Below are 16648 nucleotides of genomic sequence, written 5' to 3'. Positions count from 1 at the left end.
CTCTGTCACCCAGATTGGAGTGCAGTGGTACACTCACAGCTACGACAGCCTGGGCCTGCTAGGCTCAGGCGATCCTTCCACCTCAGTCTTCTAAGTAGCTGGAACTACAGGTGCATGCTACCACTCCTGGCTTATTTTTTTATTTACTGTAGAGATGAGGTCTCACCAAGTGCCCAGGCTGGTCTCGAACCCCTGAGCTGAGGCAGTCCTCTCGCCTCGGCCTCCCAAAGTGCTGGGATTACAGGCTTGAGCCACCGCACTCAGCTTGACCTTGACTTCTTAATAGGACTTAGGTTTAGCCATGGTAAATGTTAGGAAAGGATTATGTTGGGACATCTGAAGTAATTGTTACTTGTTTATAGGCAACTCAGCTGACCGAGCGCCCAGCCTGCGTGAAGAAAGATTACTCCAACTTCATGGCATCCCTGAATTTGCGCAACCGCTATGCAGGCGAGGTACTTCTCTTGCCCTGTGTCTGAGGTCCTTCAAAATGTCCTCTTTTGATGCCAGTTGGTTCCTTCCCAGGGGGAAACAAACGAAGGGTTTGTATGGTGTGAAATTCATGCATTTTAGGTGAACCTGAGGGACTTGGGGCCCTGGAATTTGTTGGCACATTTTGGAGCATTTGTGATAGTTACCACCTCTACAAGAGGGTGACTTCATGTACACTCTGGCAACGCTGAAGCATTTTAATTTTTTGACTTTTTCTAAGTGGCAACAAATATTCATTAAGTGCCATGCATTATCCTAGGCACTTGGTGAGATATACGTATTATTATTTCAGTTTTACAGATAAAGAAACTGAGGCTCCTGAGAGTAAATAACCTGCCAAAGCCACCACAAGCAGAGCAGGGTTGGGAGCCAGATCTTCTGGCTCCACATTGAGGGCTTTCACTCACCACACTAGCCTGGCCAGCTGCTTTGCCTCTCTGGGCTTCCTCATCCGTAAACTCAGGAACTAGTACATACCATTTCTAATGTCCCTAGCAGCTCTGGAAGCCCATCAGTGGCCTGGTCTGAGTAGGGGGCTCACCTCCTCCCTAGCATTTTGCCACCTGCTTGTTCCAGTGACTGCTCTTTTCTGTGATCCTCAGCAGGTGGGACCTATGCTCTGCTCAGCAGCAGTGACCCACACTTTTGATCACTGGGAATCACTCTGACAGTCTGTTTCACATTGTTTTGAATTCCCCAGTGATGGTTGGGAGTCTGTCTTTGGGGAGTAGTTTTATTTTTTGGAAGGTGTCAGATCTCCTTTACAATTAAATAGGAAAGCACTTTCTTGGGGTAAAAATTTATATCTGGCTGGGTGCAGTGTCTCACGCCTATAAGCCCAGCACTTTGGGAGGTCAAGGTGAGAGAACTGCCTAAGCCTTGGGGTTTGAGACCAGCCTGGACAACTTGGCGAGACCTCATCTCTACAATAAAAAATCAAAAAAGTAGTCAGGTGTGGTGGAGTGTGCCTGTTGTTCCAGCTACTTGGAAGGCTGAAGTGGAAGGATCATCTGAGCCCAGCAGGTTGAGGCTGTGGTAGCCGTAAGCATGCCACTGCACTCCAGCCTGGGCAACAGAGTGAGACTCCAACTAAAAAAAAAAAAAAAAGTTATTTCTTGCCTATAGTACCAGCTACTCAGGAGGCTGAGGCAGAAGGATCACCTGAGCCCAGGAGGTTGAGGCTACAGTGAGCCATGATTGTGCCATTGCACTCCAACCTGGGCAACAAAGTGAGACTCTGACTCAAAAATAAAAAACAATGAGCCTGATCGTGAGTCATTAATGAGTCTGAAGGAAATTTATTTATTTATCCAGCAGTCCTGCCATGGGTTCAACCCTGGGCTCTGTGATGGAGACAAAGATGAGAAATAGGTCCCTACCCTCAAGGAACATCTGTAATGGTGGCAACACCAATAAATTTTCTAGTTATTTTAGAAAATAGGTGTTAGCAGTGGTAGCATTATTGAAATGAGCCTGTCTCTCTGCACACGTGAGCCCTGGTTTGGGACAAGAAGGCATCCATCAGTCCTGCTATGAGTATGGTCTGGTGGCTGCCTGGTTCTCAAATTGCCTGGAATGTGGGTGTGGCAACTGATGAGTGTGTTCTTGCAGGTGTATGGAATGATTCGATTTTCAGGCGCCACAGGCCACATGTCTGATCTGAACAAAATGATGGTCCAGGATCTGAATTCAGCTCTAGACCGAAGCCATCCTCAGCACTACACGCAGGCCATGTTCAAGCTCACTGCAATGCTCATCAGCAGCAAAGGTAATGTACAGAAGCACCATGAGTTCTGGGTTCATCTAAGTGAATGTTCACCTTAATGATCCTTAGTCAGTAGGAGTCCTGGCTGAGAAGGAACTGGAGCTCCTCCAGTAGCGACCTGTGTGGTGTCTCTCATGGGAAGAAAGTACATAAAAGGCCGTTGGTTGACCCCAGCCAGTACTTCTCTTGTTGACCTGGGGAAGCTGTGTTTGGGGTCAGCCAGCATTGGAGGCCTCTGAACAATGTGTGTTCGGTTCCAGATTGTGACCCACAGCTCCTCCATCATCTGTGTTGGGGTCCCCTCCGGATGTTCAACGAACACGGCATGGAGACAGCCTTGGCCTGCTGGGAGTGGCTGCTAGCTGGCAAGAACGGCGTGGAAGTGCCGGTAGGACCCTGATCTCGGGTCGGTTCTGATAGCAGGACAGAAAAAAGAAATGCAAAGAGGCTTCCTTGGTGCTAGCACCAGCCAGCACGGAGACCCCGGGCAATCCCCTCCTGCTCTCAAGGTTTAGTCTCCTTATAGGTTGTGTTATTTTTCAAAAATGCCTGATAATCATGAGAATAGAATCTCTATTAGCAGTGTCCCAGTGGTGCCTAGAAGCTGTTGTTTTTTCATGAATTCGGTAGGGGGAGCCATTTCTCTGATGAAATTGGAAGATGCTGTCCACACACCAGTTGATATGGAGCAGTTGTTTGTCCACAAGGACTTTTTTTTGACCTACTAACTTTGGAATCAACTTCCTTTGCCTGTATCCATATTCCTGGAGTTGCTACAGCAGGGAACCTGTGGGGAAGGAAGTTTATACTTACTTTTCAGCTGATCAGGTGAACATGCAAGAACATAAGAACAATTAGGCTGATTGGATGAACATCTAAGAAAAAATTTTATTTTTCAAAAATTCTGTTAATTCTCAAGGTAACAGGTAATATGACATATAGTTTTATTTTTCTGTTTCTTATGATCAATTGAGATAAATGGTCAAAGGGTTGTTTGGTTTTCTTATTTTCTCAGAGGAATTTAAATATTTCCAAAGATGGAATTAAAATGTTCAAGGCAAGTGGTGGGGGCAATCATAGTAACACCTCACATTTGCCTGGTATTTCACAACCACATGGAGTTTGTGTCAGTCATACCATTCAGAGTTCTGTGGAAACATTTCAGTCTAGTGGGTTTCTGTGGCAGATTATCTAATCAGGGAAGGACAGGCACCCCAGTGTCTCAGAAGAGGAAGGCAAATGGGGCCCTGAGCTCAGCCATTGGTACCTGGACCCTTTCTCTATAGAACTAAGCTGGAGATGAGCATGGTAGTGTTTGTCTGTAATTCCAGCTACTCTGGAGGCCAAGGCAGAAGGATCGCTTGAGCCCAGGAGTTCGAGACCAGCCTTGGCAACATAGCAAAACCCTGTCTCAAAAAAAATGCCATGGCAACAAGAAGAGAAGGGATTGTCCTAGAATCAAAAGACTTACAAGATGTAACAGTAAAATACAGTACTTTATCCTTGATTGGAAATTAACTTTTTTTGTTTTTGAGGTGGATTCTCACTCTGTTGCCCAGGCTGGAGTGCAGTAGTGTGATCACAGCTCACCACAGCCTCAACCTCTTGGGCTCAGGCAGTCCCTCCACCTCAGCCTTCCAAGTAGATGGGATGACAGGCACGTACCTCTGTGCCTGGCTAACTTTTCTATTTTTATTTTTTTGTAGAGACAAGGTCTCATTATGTTGCCCAGGGTGTTCTCAAACTCCTGGGGTTCAAGCGAGCCTCCTGCCTCGGTCTCCTAAAGTGCTGGGATTGTAGGTGTGAGCCATCGTGCTCATCTGTGACTTATTTCTTGGTGTTTGTGGCCCCCACCATAGACCATGTGGTCATGTTTGGCTTCAGTCATGAGTGAGTGTAGGTTCTATGAGATCCTAGCACAGAGGCAGCCACCAGGACATGGTTGTTGAACAAATGGATGGGAGTATTACTTTGCCACGGCTCTGTCAGTGCTGGAGTTCCCACCTTTCCCTGCTATTTCCCTCCCTTATCTGCTCTCATAAGACTTCTGGCCACAGGAAACAGAAAGCAGTGCTGTGTTCCCCAGGAGTCCCTCCTTGTCCTGTGGGCATCTCAGAAGAAGCAGCAGACAGAGCAGCTCGTCAGCACCCTGGGCTTCCATCTCCATGCAGCTTCCTGGGCATGTGTAGCCTTTGTCTCCACCCTCATGGCCTCTAGATGGCCTCTGTGCCTCCCGGCAGGAAGGAAAGCAAGGGCAGAGTGCGTAAGACGAGGGCCAGTTGTGCTGACTTTACAAAGCCCATCCTGGCATTCCCAGAGCCTTGCCCATTTGACTTCCCCAGCTCATTAGTGCTGATGAGAACCACGGCCACCCCAGCATCAAGGAGCCTGACTGAGAGCCATATGGCTGCCTTAAGCCAACTCACAAGGAAGCAGGGAAAGGGTAGTCACTGTGGAGGGAGCTAGGTGTCTGTCCCACTCACTGGGCCACATTGCCACCTTTGCACAGGGGTTTGGAGCCCTTGCAGGAACTAGCATTATTGAGCCCACAGAGGGACAGAAACCCTCTCTGGCCAGACACCAGGTATGCTTCCTGATATCCATATAAAAACACCTAGAAATTGTGGGTGCTTTCCAAGTATGAGCTGCATACCTTACTCTTTTGAGCACCCAAGTGTCTCCCAGGCACTAACCTGAACCTGGGTGCCCTTCATGCCTCCTCATGAAAGGGGGCCCAGCTGAACTTGGCTAGGCCACGAGAGCAGCCTGACCCCAGGCTCCTGGGCCTGGCCCATGGCAGCTGCAGGATACCCTTGGCTCCCTGAGCTGTTCCATCCAGCTAGCAGAGTGAAGGCATCATGTAAGGTCTGTGCAGGGTAAAAGGGACTAGCCAGGCTTTGGAACCAGAACGCTGTCCTGCCCTTGCCAGCCCTGCAGCTCAAGCAGGCGATCCCACCCTCATAACCACAGAAACTTTTAAGATTGTTGGTTAGTGTCACCTAGTGGTGCCTCTGGAGGACTCACTACATCAGGCACATCCCAAGTGCTGCCATCTCACACCCTGTAACGCCCACACTGCAGACCATTAGGAAAAACACCAAACATTGACATGGGGGATCCCATGAAGTGGGACTGTAGGCGATCGTTATTTTTCTCTTCATATTTTCCTCAGTCTCTAAGTTTGATTCAGTGAGCATATATTCCTTTCATAAGTAGGGAAAGAAAACAGGCAGTAATTCTTTTTTTGTGCCTCATAGAGGAACTAACATTTGTTCTATATCTGCAGTTCATGCGGGAGATGGCAGGGGCCTGGCACATGACGGTGGAGCAGAAGTTTGGCCTGTTTTCTGCTGAGATAAAGGAAGCAGATCCCCTGGCTGCATCAGAAGCGAGTCAGCCCAGACCTTGTCCCCCCGAAGTAACCCCCCACTACATCTGGATTGATGTATGTGCCAAGGCTCTGTGGTGCTTCACCCACTCCACCTAGAGGGCCAGGGCTTCTCCGGGGGTAGGGTGGACCTGAGCCCTGGGAGCTCAGGTTTTCAGACTGCCTGAGCTGAGGGGTGGGAGGTGACTGTTCCAGCCTCTCCTCAGGCCCCTCCAGTCAACCCAGAGCCCCTGTTCTGCAGCCTCACTGGCCCTAGGTTTGGGCTAGCCCAGCTCCATCCCCACAGCATGTTTTTCTTCTCTCCCAGTTCCTGGTGCAGCGGTTTGAGATTGCCAAGTACTGTAGCTCCGACCAAGTGGAGATCTTCTCCAGTCTGCTGCAGCGCTCCATGTCCCTGAACATTGGTGGGGCCAAGGGGAGCATGAACCGGCACGTGGCAGCCATCGGGCCCCGCTTCAAGTGAGGCTCTCCTCCTTGGGGCACTAGGGTCCCTGGGTGTGCATGGTGTGTCATAGGGCATGTGAGGTATTTATACTGTGCTTCTGTAGAGAATGGAGCAAATTTCATACATCTTTCTAATCATATTGAGGTGTAAACTTGTACTGAGCTGGTTAAAGCATCCCCTGCACCCTAACTCCTCTAGTCTGACTCTTCCTTGGGACCTGACCTCTGCTGTTCTCTGTGCAGGGCCTATGGAGCCCAGTCCCCACCGCACCTCCACAAACCCCGGGCATAGTGGAGGCCCTCGCCCCTATACCTGTTCCATCTACCACTCCACTGTCCTAGAAGCTCGCTGGCTACCCCCGGGCTGTGCTTCTCAAACCAGCCATGGAGAAGGACCAGTTCTCTTTTTTCTTAATTTTCTGTATGTCATGAGCCTATACTTTTAAAAAAATGCAACAGGAGTAAGTTACCAGAAAAAAATCCTGACTAGGCCATCACAGCTATATATGGTTGCCAGAGAGATGTGCAAGCACACCTTCTTGGCCCCAAGCTTACAAGACAGGCTACATTGCTGTCTGCAGACACTCATTGAGCAGCTCTGACCTAGAAGGTTGGCAGGCATCACAAATGCACGTGGAGGCAGTGCATCTCCTGCAGCCTGCCCTCCTCATGCCTTCTCTCTGTTCTCTGGGTCGGCTTCCTATCCTCTGCCCTCATATGTAGGCAAGCCCAGATATTTTGGGTTCTCTCTGTAATGTGTCTGGCCTCGGTCACTTCCTTTCCTGTGCGCAATCTCTTTCTCCCTTGCTACTCTCACTTGGGCCAGCCAGCTGCCGAACTGTGACCCTACTCCCTGCTACTGGCCATCCCCATGACTCAGGTATGGACGTACAGGATGGTACCTGTGCCTCTGGCTGATGTGGAAGGTCGTCTGTGGTGTGGCCTTATTATGCTCTCTCCTCTTGCACTAAGCTGGGCCCAGCCTGACTATCTACTCTGCCCTCGGTACCCCAGTCCCCTAACCTGAGTTCCTACAGTCACTTTCCTCTGAGCCCGCATCAGTCTGATTTTGCCAAACCAGAAACTGCTTCTTCAGGGCCTTTCTCACTACTATGCCTTTTTAGACCTCTATCAACAGCTGTGGTCTGTTCCTCTAGGAGAGGCACCATTGTTGGAGCCGAATCTCTCTGTTGTGGGATTTAACATGGGTTTTTTGTTTTTTGTTTTTTTGAGTTGGAGTCTCACTCCATCGCCCAGGCTGGAGTGCAGTGGCACACTCAGGGCCACCCCAGCATTGACCTGGATCCAGCCATCCTTCCGCCTCAGCCTTCTAAGTAGCTGGAACTACAGGCATGCACCACCACGTCTGGCTAATTTTTTATGTATTGTAGAGATGAGGTCTCACCAAGTTGCCCAGGTGAATTGAACACGTGGACTCAGGCAGTCCACTCGCCTTGGCCTCCCAAAGTGCTGAAATTATAGGCTGAGCCACTGAGCCCAGCCTAATGTGAGTTTTTAATTCTATAGATATCTCTGTCTCTCACCTACCACTGGAGCTGCTGATCTCCCTCCCACCCACCCTGGATCATGGCTCCTGGATCCAGGGAGCAGGAGCAGAGCCTCCCCCATTCTCCCATACACCTTGCTCAGGGCCTGGTCTAGCAGAAACCAGGTGCTTGGTAAATTTCTTTTTTATGTAACTTAAATGTTCTAATTTCATCACACCTACAGGTGACTGACTATACCTCAGAGAGTTGTGTGTAGTTTATAAGACTAAAGTTTACAGTTCAGACAGATCAACACACAAATTATTCACTTTTCTCCCAACAAAAGTAAAGATTTAAAGAAAATCTTTCCTGCTAGGCATGGTGGCTCACGCTATGATCCCAGCAACTCAGACTGAGGAAGGAAGATCACTTGAGGTCAAGAGTTTGAGATCAACCTGGGCAACATAACAAGACCCTATCTCTAAAAAAATGTTTTTTCAATTTATCATATGTGGTAGTGCATGCTTATAGTCCTAGCTACTCAGGAGGCTGAGGTAGGATGATCACTTGAGGCCAGAAGTTCAAGACCAGCCTGAGTGATATAGTGAGATCCCATCTCAAAAAATATGTGTGTGTTTCCTGAGATACTTTGGATAGAAGAAATCTGTGATAGGTGATCCCTGGCTGATGGCCCAGTCCAAGCTCTGCCTCCTTCTGGAGACATGACTGGGGCTTCTCACGAGTTCACCCATTGGCCAGGGTTCCCACTCTGACTCCATCCTGGGGGCTCTCTTTCAGACTGCTGACCCTGGGGCTGTCCCTCCTGCACGCCGATGTGGTTCCAAATGCAACCATCCGCAATGTGCTTCGCGAAAAGATCTACTCCACTGCCTTTGACTACTTCAGGTACTCTTCCCCAGGTGTGCTGTGCAGCGTCCAGAGACAGCCCTGCCCCACCTAGTGCTCTGTGGTCCCAGACCCTTCAGGAAGTCACTCACAGGACTCACAGGAGTATGTGGTTGACTGACTATGCTCACCAGTCTCATTCAGTCCCCTGGCCCCCTGGATTTGAACACCCAGCCTTGTGCCGTGTGTCCATGTGTACTGAGAGCTAGCTCTTAATGAGGAATGGGCAGATTCTCCTTCAGTTCAACTTATTTAAGATATCAAATGCATGCCATTTAACTTTCCTTTTAATGTCAAGAGTTGTTGCATGAAGAATTGCAAGCACTACTGCCTGGGTCTTTGCCAATGCAAGTTTTGTTGCTGTGTGTGGACAGCTCAGTTGTCATGATCTGCCCACAAGCACGCATTAGCAGAAAGCTGTGGAAGTCACTGAGGACAGTAGGGGAGGTGGGCATGAGAGTGCTCTAAGACCACCGTTGCAAATCAATGAGATCACCGTTGCTATGCCTCCAGGCTGACTTCTTGTCATTAAGAATCCCTTTACATTGCCTCTCACTGCTTTGCTTGTCAGATGCTAAACTCTTATCCTCTTGTGGTTGTTTGAAGCTGTCCACCAAAGTTCCCTACTCAAGGAGAGAAGAGGCTGCGTGAAGACATAAGCATAATGATTAAATTTTGGACGGCCATGTTCTCAGATAAGAAGTACCTGACCGCCAGCCAGCTTGTTCCCCCAGGTAAGGGCTGCCCTCAGCAGTGCAGCTCACTGGTGGTAGGTGAGAGTCATATGAGTGCCCCATGACCAACCCTGAAAGAGCCCGGGAGGAAGAGCTGTTAGGACTCCCAAGCCCCGGCCTCAGCCATGCTGTACAGCCATTCGAAGCCAGCACCTGCCTGACTCTGCTTCTCTTTTGGTCTAAGCTAAGAAGCATGAATGAGCACAGTTGACCTCTGAGCAAACACCACTCACTGTCACTTCTCCCTACATTGCCACCAGCTAGTTCACAGGGCCCCACTGAGTGTTTGATGGCCCTATATTGGGCTAAGGCTGGTGTGCCAAGATGGCTAGGGCATGTCCATTGTCATGTGGTAGGACACAGTCAAATGGACAGGTAATTTCAACTTGAGGGCCCCATGGGAGCACCTCTCGAGGACAGGTACTCGACCCAGGCAGAGCTGAGGAAATGGTTTTCAGGAAGAGAAGACATCCGAGCTGAGTCTTAAAGGCTGAATAGAAGCTCAGGGTGGACCAGGACAGAGCATTCCAGGGAGGGAGAACACCTGAGGAAAACACTGCCATGTAAACAAGCAGCAAACCTCCACTGTGAAACTGTGTCCTCATTTCTCTGAGCACATAACTGATAACCAGCCACAAACAGAGATGAGGAGAGGGCTTTCTTTAGGCAGACCCATGGCTGACAAGCCAAATAGCAGGAGAAGAAAAGAAAAAAAGAAGACATGGTGATTTTCTAAGTCAGCTTTCTGGCTCCACTTAGAACAGGGCAAATAGCCCTTACAGTCTGCCCCCACGGGTCCCCAAGTTACTAAAGCACAATACGATGCTGTGATAAATGACTGCCATAATTTATAAAGAAAATTATGTTAGTTTGTTTTATTCTAGCTTAAAGGCTAGGTGGATTATAATAATTTTTTTTTAAACTTTCCATCTAGAATGGTTAAAAAAATAAAGAACTTCTTGGTTGTTTTGAAAACTTACCATCCAGATGGGTGTGTTCCTCAGATCGATTGCAGTTCTCCAGAACCTGCCTCCTCCACCACTCATTGCTTTTTCTCTGTTGAAAACTCAGTTCACTTTTTGTGATGCCTTTTCTTGAGCCACCTCAACTCTAGAAACAATGATGTGTTTGCCCTCAGATAACCAAGACACCCGGAGTAACCTGGACATAACTGTTGGCTCTCGGCAACAAGCCACACAAGGCTGGATCAACACTTACCCCCTGTCCAGTGGCATGTCAACCATCTCCAAGAAGTCAGGTCAGTGAGAGGCTTGCTTCTGTGTTCATCACCTCTGAATTGCCATCTTGCTCTGGTGGACTCTTATTCAGATAGCTGAACAGAACACTAAAAGACAACTTCCGCTGGTTCTAGAAACTCAGGGCAGGCAAGAGATATCTGAGGACTGCACCTGTGCTTTGTCTTTCCTCCTCAGGCATGTCTAAGAAAACCAACCGGGGCTCCCAGCTGCACAAGTACTACATGAAGCGCAGGACACTACTACTGTCTCTTCTGGTAAGACCCATGGGTGCAGCCATTGCCCGCCTCCTATACTTGCCTGTACAGCACCCTAGGCAGAGGCTACAGGTGGGTACTCACAGAATGTGCATCAAGAGTTATGTCTGGTCTCACCAGGCCACCGAGATCGAGCGTCTTATCACGTGGTACAACCCACTGTCAGCCCCAGAGCTGGAGCTGGACCAGGCCGGAGAGAACAGCGTGGCCAACTGGCGATCAAAGTATATCAGCCTGAGCGAGAAGCAGTGGAAGGACAATGTAAACCTCGCCTGGAGCATCTCTCCCTACCTGGCCGTGCAACTTCCTGCCAGGTGGGCTCCTGGGCACCTCAGCCTAAGGTCCTCTCAGGGCACCTGTTGGGGTCCAGTGCAGAGCCTGCCAGCTTGGGTCATCAGTGCTGAAGAGCACGGTGCAGCCCCTCCCAAGGACGATCAGGAAGTAGTCTGGCAGGACCGTCCTCCTCCCTAGCCCTTCTGTGTGGAAGTTACACATCAACTCTCCTGATCTTGTCAGTCTCTTACCTGGGGTGCCGCAGAAGCTTGACCCAAGGAGGATAACATCAGGGTGAATTCAGGGCTGCAGCCTACTTCGTGGAGGATAGGAAGCACATGGAAGCCCTCAGCCCCAGGAGGCAGGCTGCAGAAATAGGCTTGGGGAGAATTTGGGTTTGTTCTCAGACATCTTCGTTCAGCAGTAGGCTGTTTGGAGAAGGCACACACTGTGCCAGCAGCTGAGTCCTGTCAACTCTCTGTGGTAGCTCTTACAAAGACAAAACTTTAGACTGATGGTAGGTGAGAGGGACTGGAGAATCCCTGTATAGCAATACCAGCAGACCAGCCTCTCATGGGTGTCAGGACAGATGTTTCTTCACCGTGACCACCTACTTACTGCTCCTCTCTCTGGTCATAGTTTGATCCTCTGGATCAGGACCATAGACTGACACTGTGTTGCTTCAAAACACAGTGTTCACAGAAGGTCTGCCTTGCATTAGCCCCAGGCAGTAGCACCTGAAAATGTGAGGCTTCCCTCTCACAGGTGAGGTGCTTTGTGGCCTCCAGACTGGACTGAGATGCCAACTCACTGGATGGGTGGCTGTGGTCAGGGCAGGGCACAGTAGGAGAAGGAATAAAAGGCTGGGTGTTTGTTCTAAGGCAAGGACTGTGAAGGGGGGCCCTTTGAACAGTGAGTCTAGGATAATTCCTGTTCAAGAAAGTTATGGCATTTCCTCATAGCTTAAAAAAAAAAAACAACTTTTATTCAGACTTACCAATACATTAGTAGCAGAGAGACTTAGATGTCACTTGTCACTTGGGATTAATCTGAACCCTCCAGTTTAGCATTTGCCTCCGGCTTCCCTCCTTCTGGATGATGAGAGAGCACATGCCTGCTGGTGAAGCCACCCCACCCATACCCTCTGTGCTCCGTAGGTTTAAGAACACAGAAGCCATCGGGAATGAAGTTACCCGCCTGGTTCGCTTGGACCCAGGAGCCGTTAGTGATGTGCCTGAAGCTATCAAGGTAGTGTAGCCCACACACCAGGGCCTGGGTTCAAACTGCACAAAAACACAACTGCATCCAAAAATGCCTGAAGCTAGAAACTAGACAAACAGCAACCTGGCAACCTCAGTGGTACTAATGATTTCCTGATTTCCTCTGTTTTCCACTCCTGCTGCATAACATTTATTATGTTTACTGTAGGAAAAAAATTAATATTCTCCAACCTAATTGCAATTATGCTGTTTATACGTCAGAAGCATTTTCCATATCGTTACAAATGCCTTATAAATGTTGCCTTTCATGGCCATCCTGTGGTGTGGGCTGTGGGCCAGGTATTTCCAGAGTGCCTGGGAATGCCCAAGCCACACCATCTCCCACCTTCTCCCCAGTTTCTGGTCACCTGGCACACCATCGACGCCGATGCTCCAGAGCTCAGCCATGTACTATGCTGGGCGCCTACAGACCCACCCACAGGCCTCTCCTACTTCTCCAGCATGTACCCACCACACCCTCTCACGGCACAATATGGGGTGAAAGTTCTGCGGTCCTTCCCCCCGGTAAGCCCAGGGTCCTGCTGAGCCAGCCTCAGGTGGGATTGTCAGAGTGGTTACATGGAAAGGTGAAAGACAGACTCAGTCATCAGCCTGAAAGGTCTCTAGTTACAGATTGGTCCATCTTAGATACAAGCCTCATGAACATGTTTTCATTCCCTATTTTTGTTTAAGTATTCATAGAAGATACAGTTCTAGTTCAGGTGTGTTTTTTTTTTAACTTTAATTAGGTGTTCATGTTGTTATGGAAACAGCTTGTCAGCTAGACTCTAGCTGCTTCTGAGCAGACTCCTCATGGTAGTGCAGCTGTGCCTTGTAAACCCATGGGGAGTCCATGAGATGCCATGATGATGGGTGAGGGGACAGTCTATGAAACGTTGTAGTCAGACATAGCAGCCCATTTCTCCAAGGCAGGCCCTCCCTTCCCTTGTAGGGCCAAGAGCCTTGCTCCTGTTGCCTCTTTTCACTAGTCATGTGTTTCAAGCCATCAGTCATTTGCTGCCCTCTGGGCTTTCCTCAGTTCTCAGCCCTGCTGTGATAGCCTAGGAATGCAATGCATGTGCTGTGGGCAAAGTGCAAGCAGGGGCAGGGCCCCAGAGCATCGTCGTCATCGGGGTTGGTGGCTCTACCCTCAGAAGTCATGGCTGACTCTCCTCCTCCACAGGACGCCATCCTCTTCTACATCCCCCAGATCGTGCAGGCCCTCAGGTATGACAAGGTAAGGTCGCACCCACACCAGCAGCCCTCTTCCTCCTCCCAGAGCCATGCTGCCCAACCTCATGCCTAGCCTGTCCCCAGCTTTCTCAGGTTCTGCAGGACCACCCAGCCATGATTGCAGTCCCTGTGCTCCCTGTTGCACCCTCATGGTTGTCCCTCAGTCACCAGTGCCATGACAGGGGAAGGAGGCCCCGTTCACCCGCTGCCACACTGAGGCCCAGGCACACTCAGCAGAGTGAGTGGCTTCTGGGGCTGTTGCCAGGCAGGGTGGGCAGCCTGCCCTGGGCTCCCTTTCATATATGAAGGGATGTCAGCAGGTAACCTCAGCTCCCTGAGTCCTGCTATCTTCAGTGGGCAGTCACAAGAAGGATTGGATGAGGTGATGTATGTATTAGTCTGCTGCAACTGCCATAACAAAGTTGTACAGACTGGGAGGCCTAAACAGCAGAAATTCATTTCTCCCCATTCTGGAGGCCAGAAGTCTTAAGATCAAGGTGTGAGTAGACTCGGTTCCTTCTCGGGCCTCACTCCTTGAACTGTTAATAGTTTCTCCCTGTGTCCTCACGTGGTTGTCCTGTGTTCTGTATCCCAATGTGTAACCCATCTGTGTCCTAATGACTTCATTTTACCTTAGTTACCTACTTAAAGACTCTATCTCCAAATACAGTTGCATTCTGAGGTACTTTGACATATAACTTTGAGGGTACACAATTCAACCTGTAACAGTATACATGCACATAAAGTACTGAGAACAGAGCATGGCACAGAATACACCCATGGGAATGACCACAGCCAGGAGCCCATACTACCCATGGTCCAGGGCAGCACTCCCTGGGACCTCGTGCCCATCCACCCACCACACCCTATATGTGTTTTCCCTCTCCCCCAACCCAGCCTCATTTCCCCAGCTTTCCTGAGCACCAGACTACTTGTGTCCTGGCTGAGCCCTCACTGCCCAGGCACACCTGTGGGCTGCCAGTGAGCACTGTGACTGGAAGTGCTGGGGACTGGCTTCTTCCCTGCAAATTGACACTGTCTTATCTAGAGTCCATAGACCAAAGTGCTTTTAGAACAGCAGCCAACCTCTTCTGAAAGACTGAGCCCTGTGGAACCATTCACTGTCCTAACTAGGTAGGACCAAACTCTTCAGCTCTGGATGGTGGTACCAGGTAAAGCCATATTCACCAAGCTGGGGCCTCAGTATCAGAGCCAATACTTATGGTGAGGCACCTTCTTTCCAGGACCCATTTCCCTTTCCCCTCCACTCCCTCCCATGTTCTTCCTTCATTGTTTGACTCACTGCTTCCATACGGGCTGAGCAGAAAAGCCAGATTCCGAGGAGGGGAGAGTGGCCAGTGCCCTGGGTCTCCATGTGAACTCTCGGTGGTGGCCAGCTGAGAATGGCCACATGTCCCGGCCTTATGCTCAGTGGGTTGCATTGAGCACACAGAGACTTGAGTGGCTGCATTTAGCATGTAAAGGCATAGGTGGTAGGCATGATTAGCATGGGAAGATATAGGTGGGCTGCAGTTTCTTTTGTTTGGCTGGTATATGTATATTTGTTTTTTGAGTCAGGGTCTCACTTTGTTCCCCAGGCTAGAATTAGAATTCAGTGGCATGATCATAGCTCACCACAGCCTCCACCCCTGGGCTTTGGTGATCCTTCCACCTTAGCCTCCCAAGTAGCTGAAACTACAGGTGTGTGCCACCATGCCTGGCTAATTTTTTTATTTTTTGTAGAGACAAGGTCTTGCTATGTTGCTCAAGCTGATCTCAAACTCCTGGGCTCAAGCAATCCTCCTGCCTCGGCCTCCCAAAGTGCTAGGATTACAGGTGTGAGTCACTGCACCCCAGCCTTGGCTGGTATTTTATATAAGTTGCTTTGAAAAAGATTCCTTATTTGTTTGTTTCCTTTATTCATTTATCTTCTAGTTTTAAATCAAAATAATGAGTTAATTTCTTAGCATTATCCAAAGGTAACCAGTGAGTTTTTCTTTTTCCTAAATATTATAATAAACTCATGGCTCTGGACATATTTAATATGTGTCAATTCACCACAGTTATTATCCTTTTTGATGCCCATCTTTCCAACTACTGGGAACCTGCTCAGATTGTCTGCTCTGTTATTTGAGCTTTCATTTGCGAGAGCCATCCTGCTTTCCAGAATGACAAAATATTTTAATCTATTTCTGTTCTTTTTCTGCTTCAGACCTGGAATCAACCAAGTTTTCAAGGAACTCTGGTTCATCTGTCTTACTGGGAAGTGGTATTGAGACACCCTGATCTGAATGCTGAGAGTACTCACTGCCATTAAGTTGGTCATTGTGCCTAAGTCTTTGCCAGTAGTAGAGCGTAAAACTTTTTTTAAAGATTGTGAGATTACACTGATATTTTCTATTCAAATGTAGAATTGCAAGAGTTTTTTCTAGGATTTAGGGTTTTTTGATTTTATGTTTGAATATTTTAACACTGGAAATGTTAGCTGCTAACATTTTTTTTTTCTTTACCCTACTTTATATATTTAATAGTTTCAAAATAACATTTAGCAATATTGTTACCAACAAAGTGATTACTGAAAACTAGTTCAGATTTTTTTGTCTTTGGAATATTTTCCATTAGAGACATACAATCAGATAACTCTATTTTAAGGTCACCTGACATGATTCTTGTCTCTGTGGTTGTATCAACTCAGAACACAACTAGCTTCATTGGTTTCTTTCTTGCTTTCCCTTTTTAGAGATTCTTTAAAAGTCTTTAAACTTGTGGAGATACAAATGTATATGCATATTTGATTTTCTACTATTTTTTTAAAAGGACAGATAGACCAGGCATAGTGGCTCATGCCTGTAATCCTAGCACTTTGAGAGACTGAGGCCAGAGGCTCAAGACCAGCCTAGGCAACATAGCGAGACCTCATCTCTACAAAAATTAAATAATATTTGACTTTGGAACTCTGTCAGTGTTTATATTTTTATATTTTTTAAACTTATATTTAAAAATACTACACGTTGAATATTTATAGTTTATCTTCAGATTCATTTGCTGTGTTAGCATTGGGGAACCCATAGCAAGGAGTTATTTGAGGTTTCATCTGTATGGTAAGCCCAGCCCCAACTCACCCACATTGAGAACACCTGTCCAAGGAATATTT

At 48.3% G+C, this 16648-nt stretch overlaps 1 protein-coding gene across 2 annotated transcripts in view; it reads left to right on the top strand.

Annotated features, from left to right (window-relative positions):
* PI4KA (phosphatidylinositol 4-kinase alpha) overlaps nt 1-16648 on the top strand; it is a 141258-nt gene that overhangs the window by 112877 nt on the left and 11733 nt on the right. For both annotated transcript variants that reach the window (XM_008068808.2, XM_008068809.2), the window contains 13 exons: nt 363-455; nt 2104-2260; nt 2518-2645; nt 5544-5702; nt 5953-6104; nt 8375-8482; nt 9089-9216; nt 10355-10474; nt 10650-10729; nt 10850-11043; nt 12160-12250; nt 12619-12786; nt 13445-13498. In XM_008068808.2, coding sequence (XP_008066999.1) covers nt 363-455; nt 2104-2260; nt 2518-2645; nt 5544-5702; nt 5953-6104; nt 8375-8482; nt 9089-9216; nt 10355-10474; nt 10650-10729; nt 10850-11043; nt 12160-12250; nt 12619-12786; nt 13445-13498 — 1632 coding nt within the window. The remainder of the gene's footprint in view (nt 1-362; nt 456-2103; nt 2261-2517; nt 2646-5543; nt 5703-5952; nt 6105-8374; nt 8483-9088; nt 9217-10354; nt 10475-10649; nt 10730-10849; nt 11044-12159; nt 12251-12618; nt 12787-13444; nt 13499-16648) is intronic.

The sequence above is a fragment of the Carlito syrichta genome, unplaced genomic scaffold (assembly GCF_000164805.1).
Source record: "Carlito syrichta isolate Samal-C Ts95f unplaced genomic scaffold, Tarsius_syrichta-2.0.1 Scaffold311553, whole genome shotgun sequence".
Taxonomy (NCBI): domain Eukaryota; kingdom Metazoa; phylum Chordata; class Mammalia; order Primates; family Tarsiidae; genus Carlito; species Carlito syrichta.
This window is presented reverse-complemented; position numbering and strand designations above follow the sequence as displayed.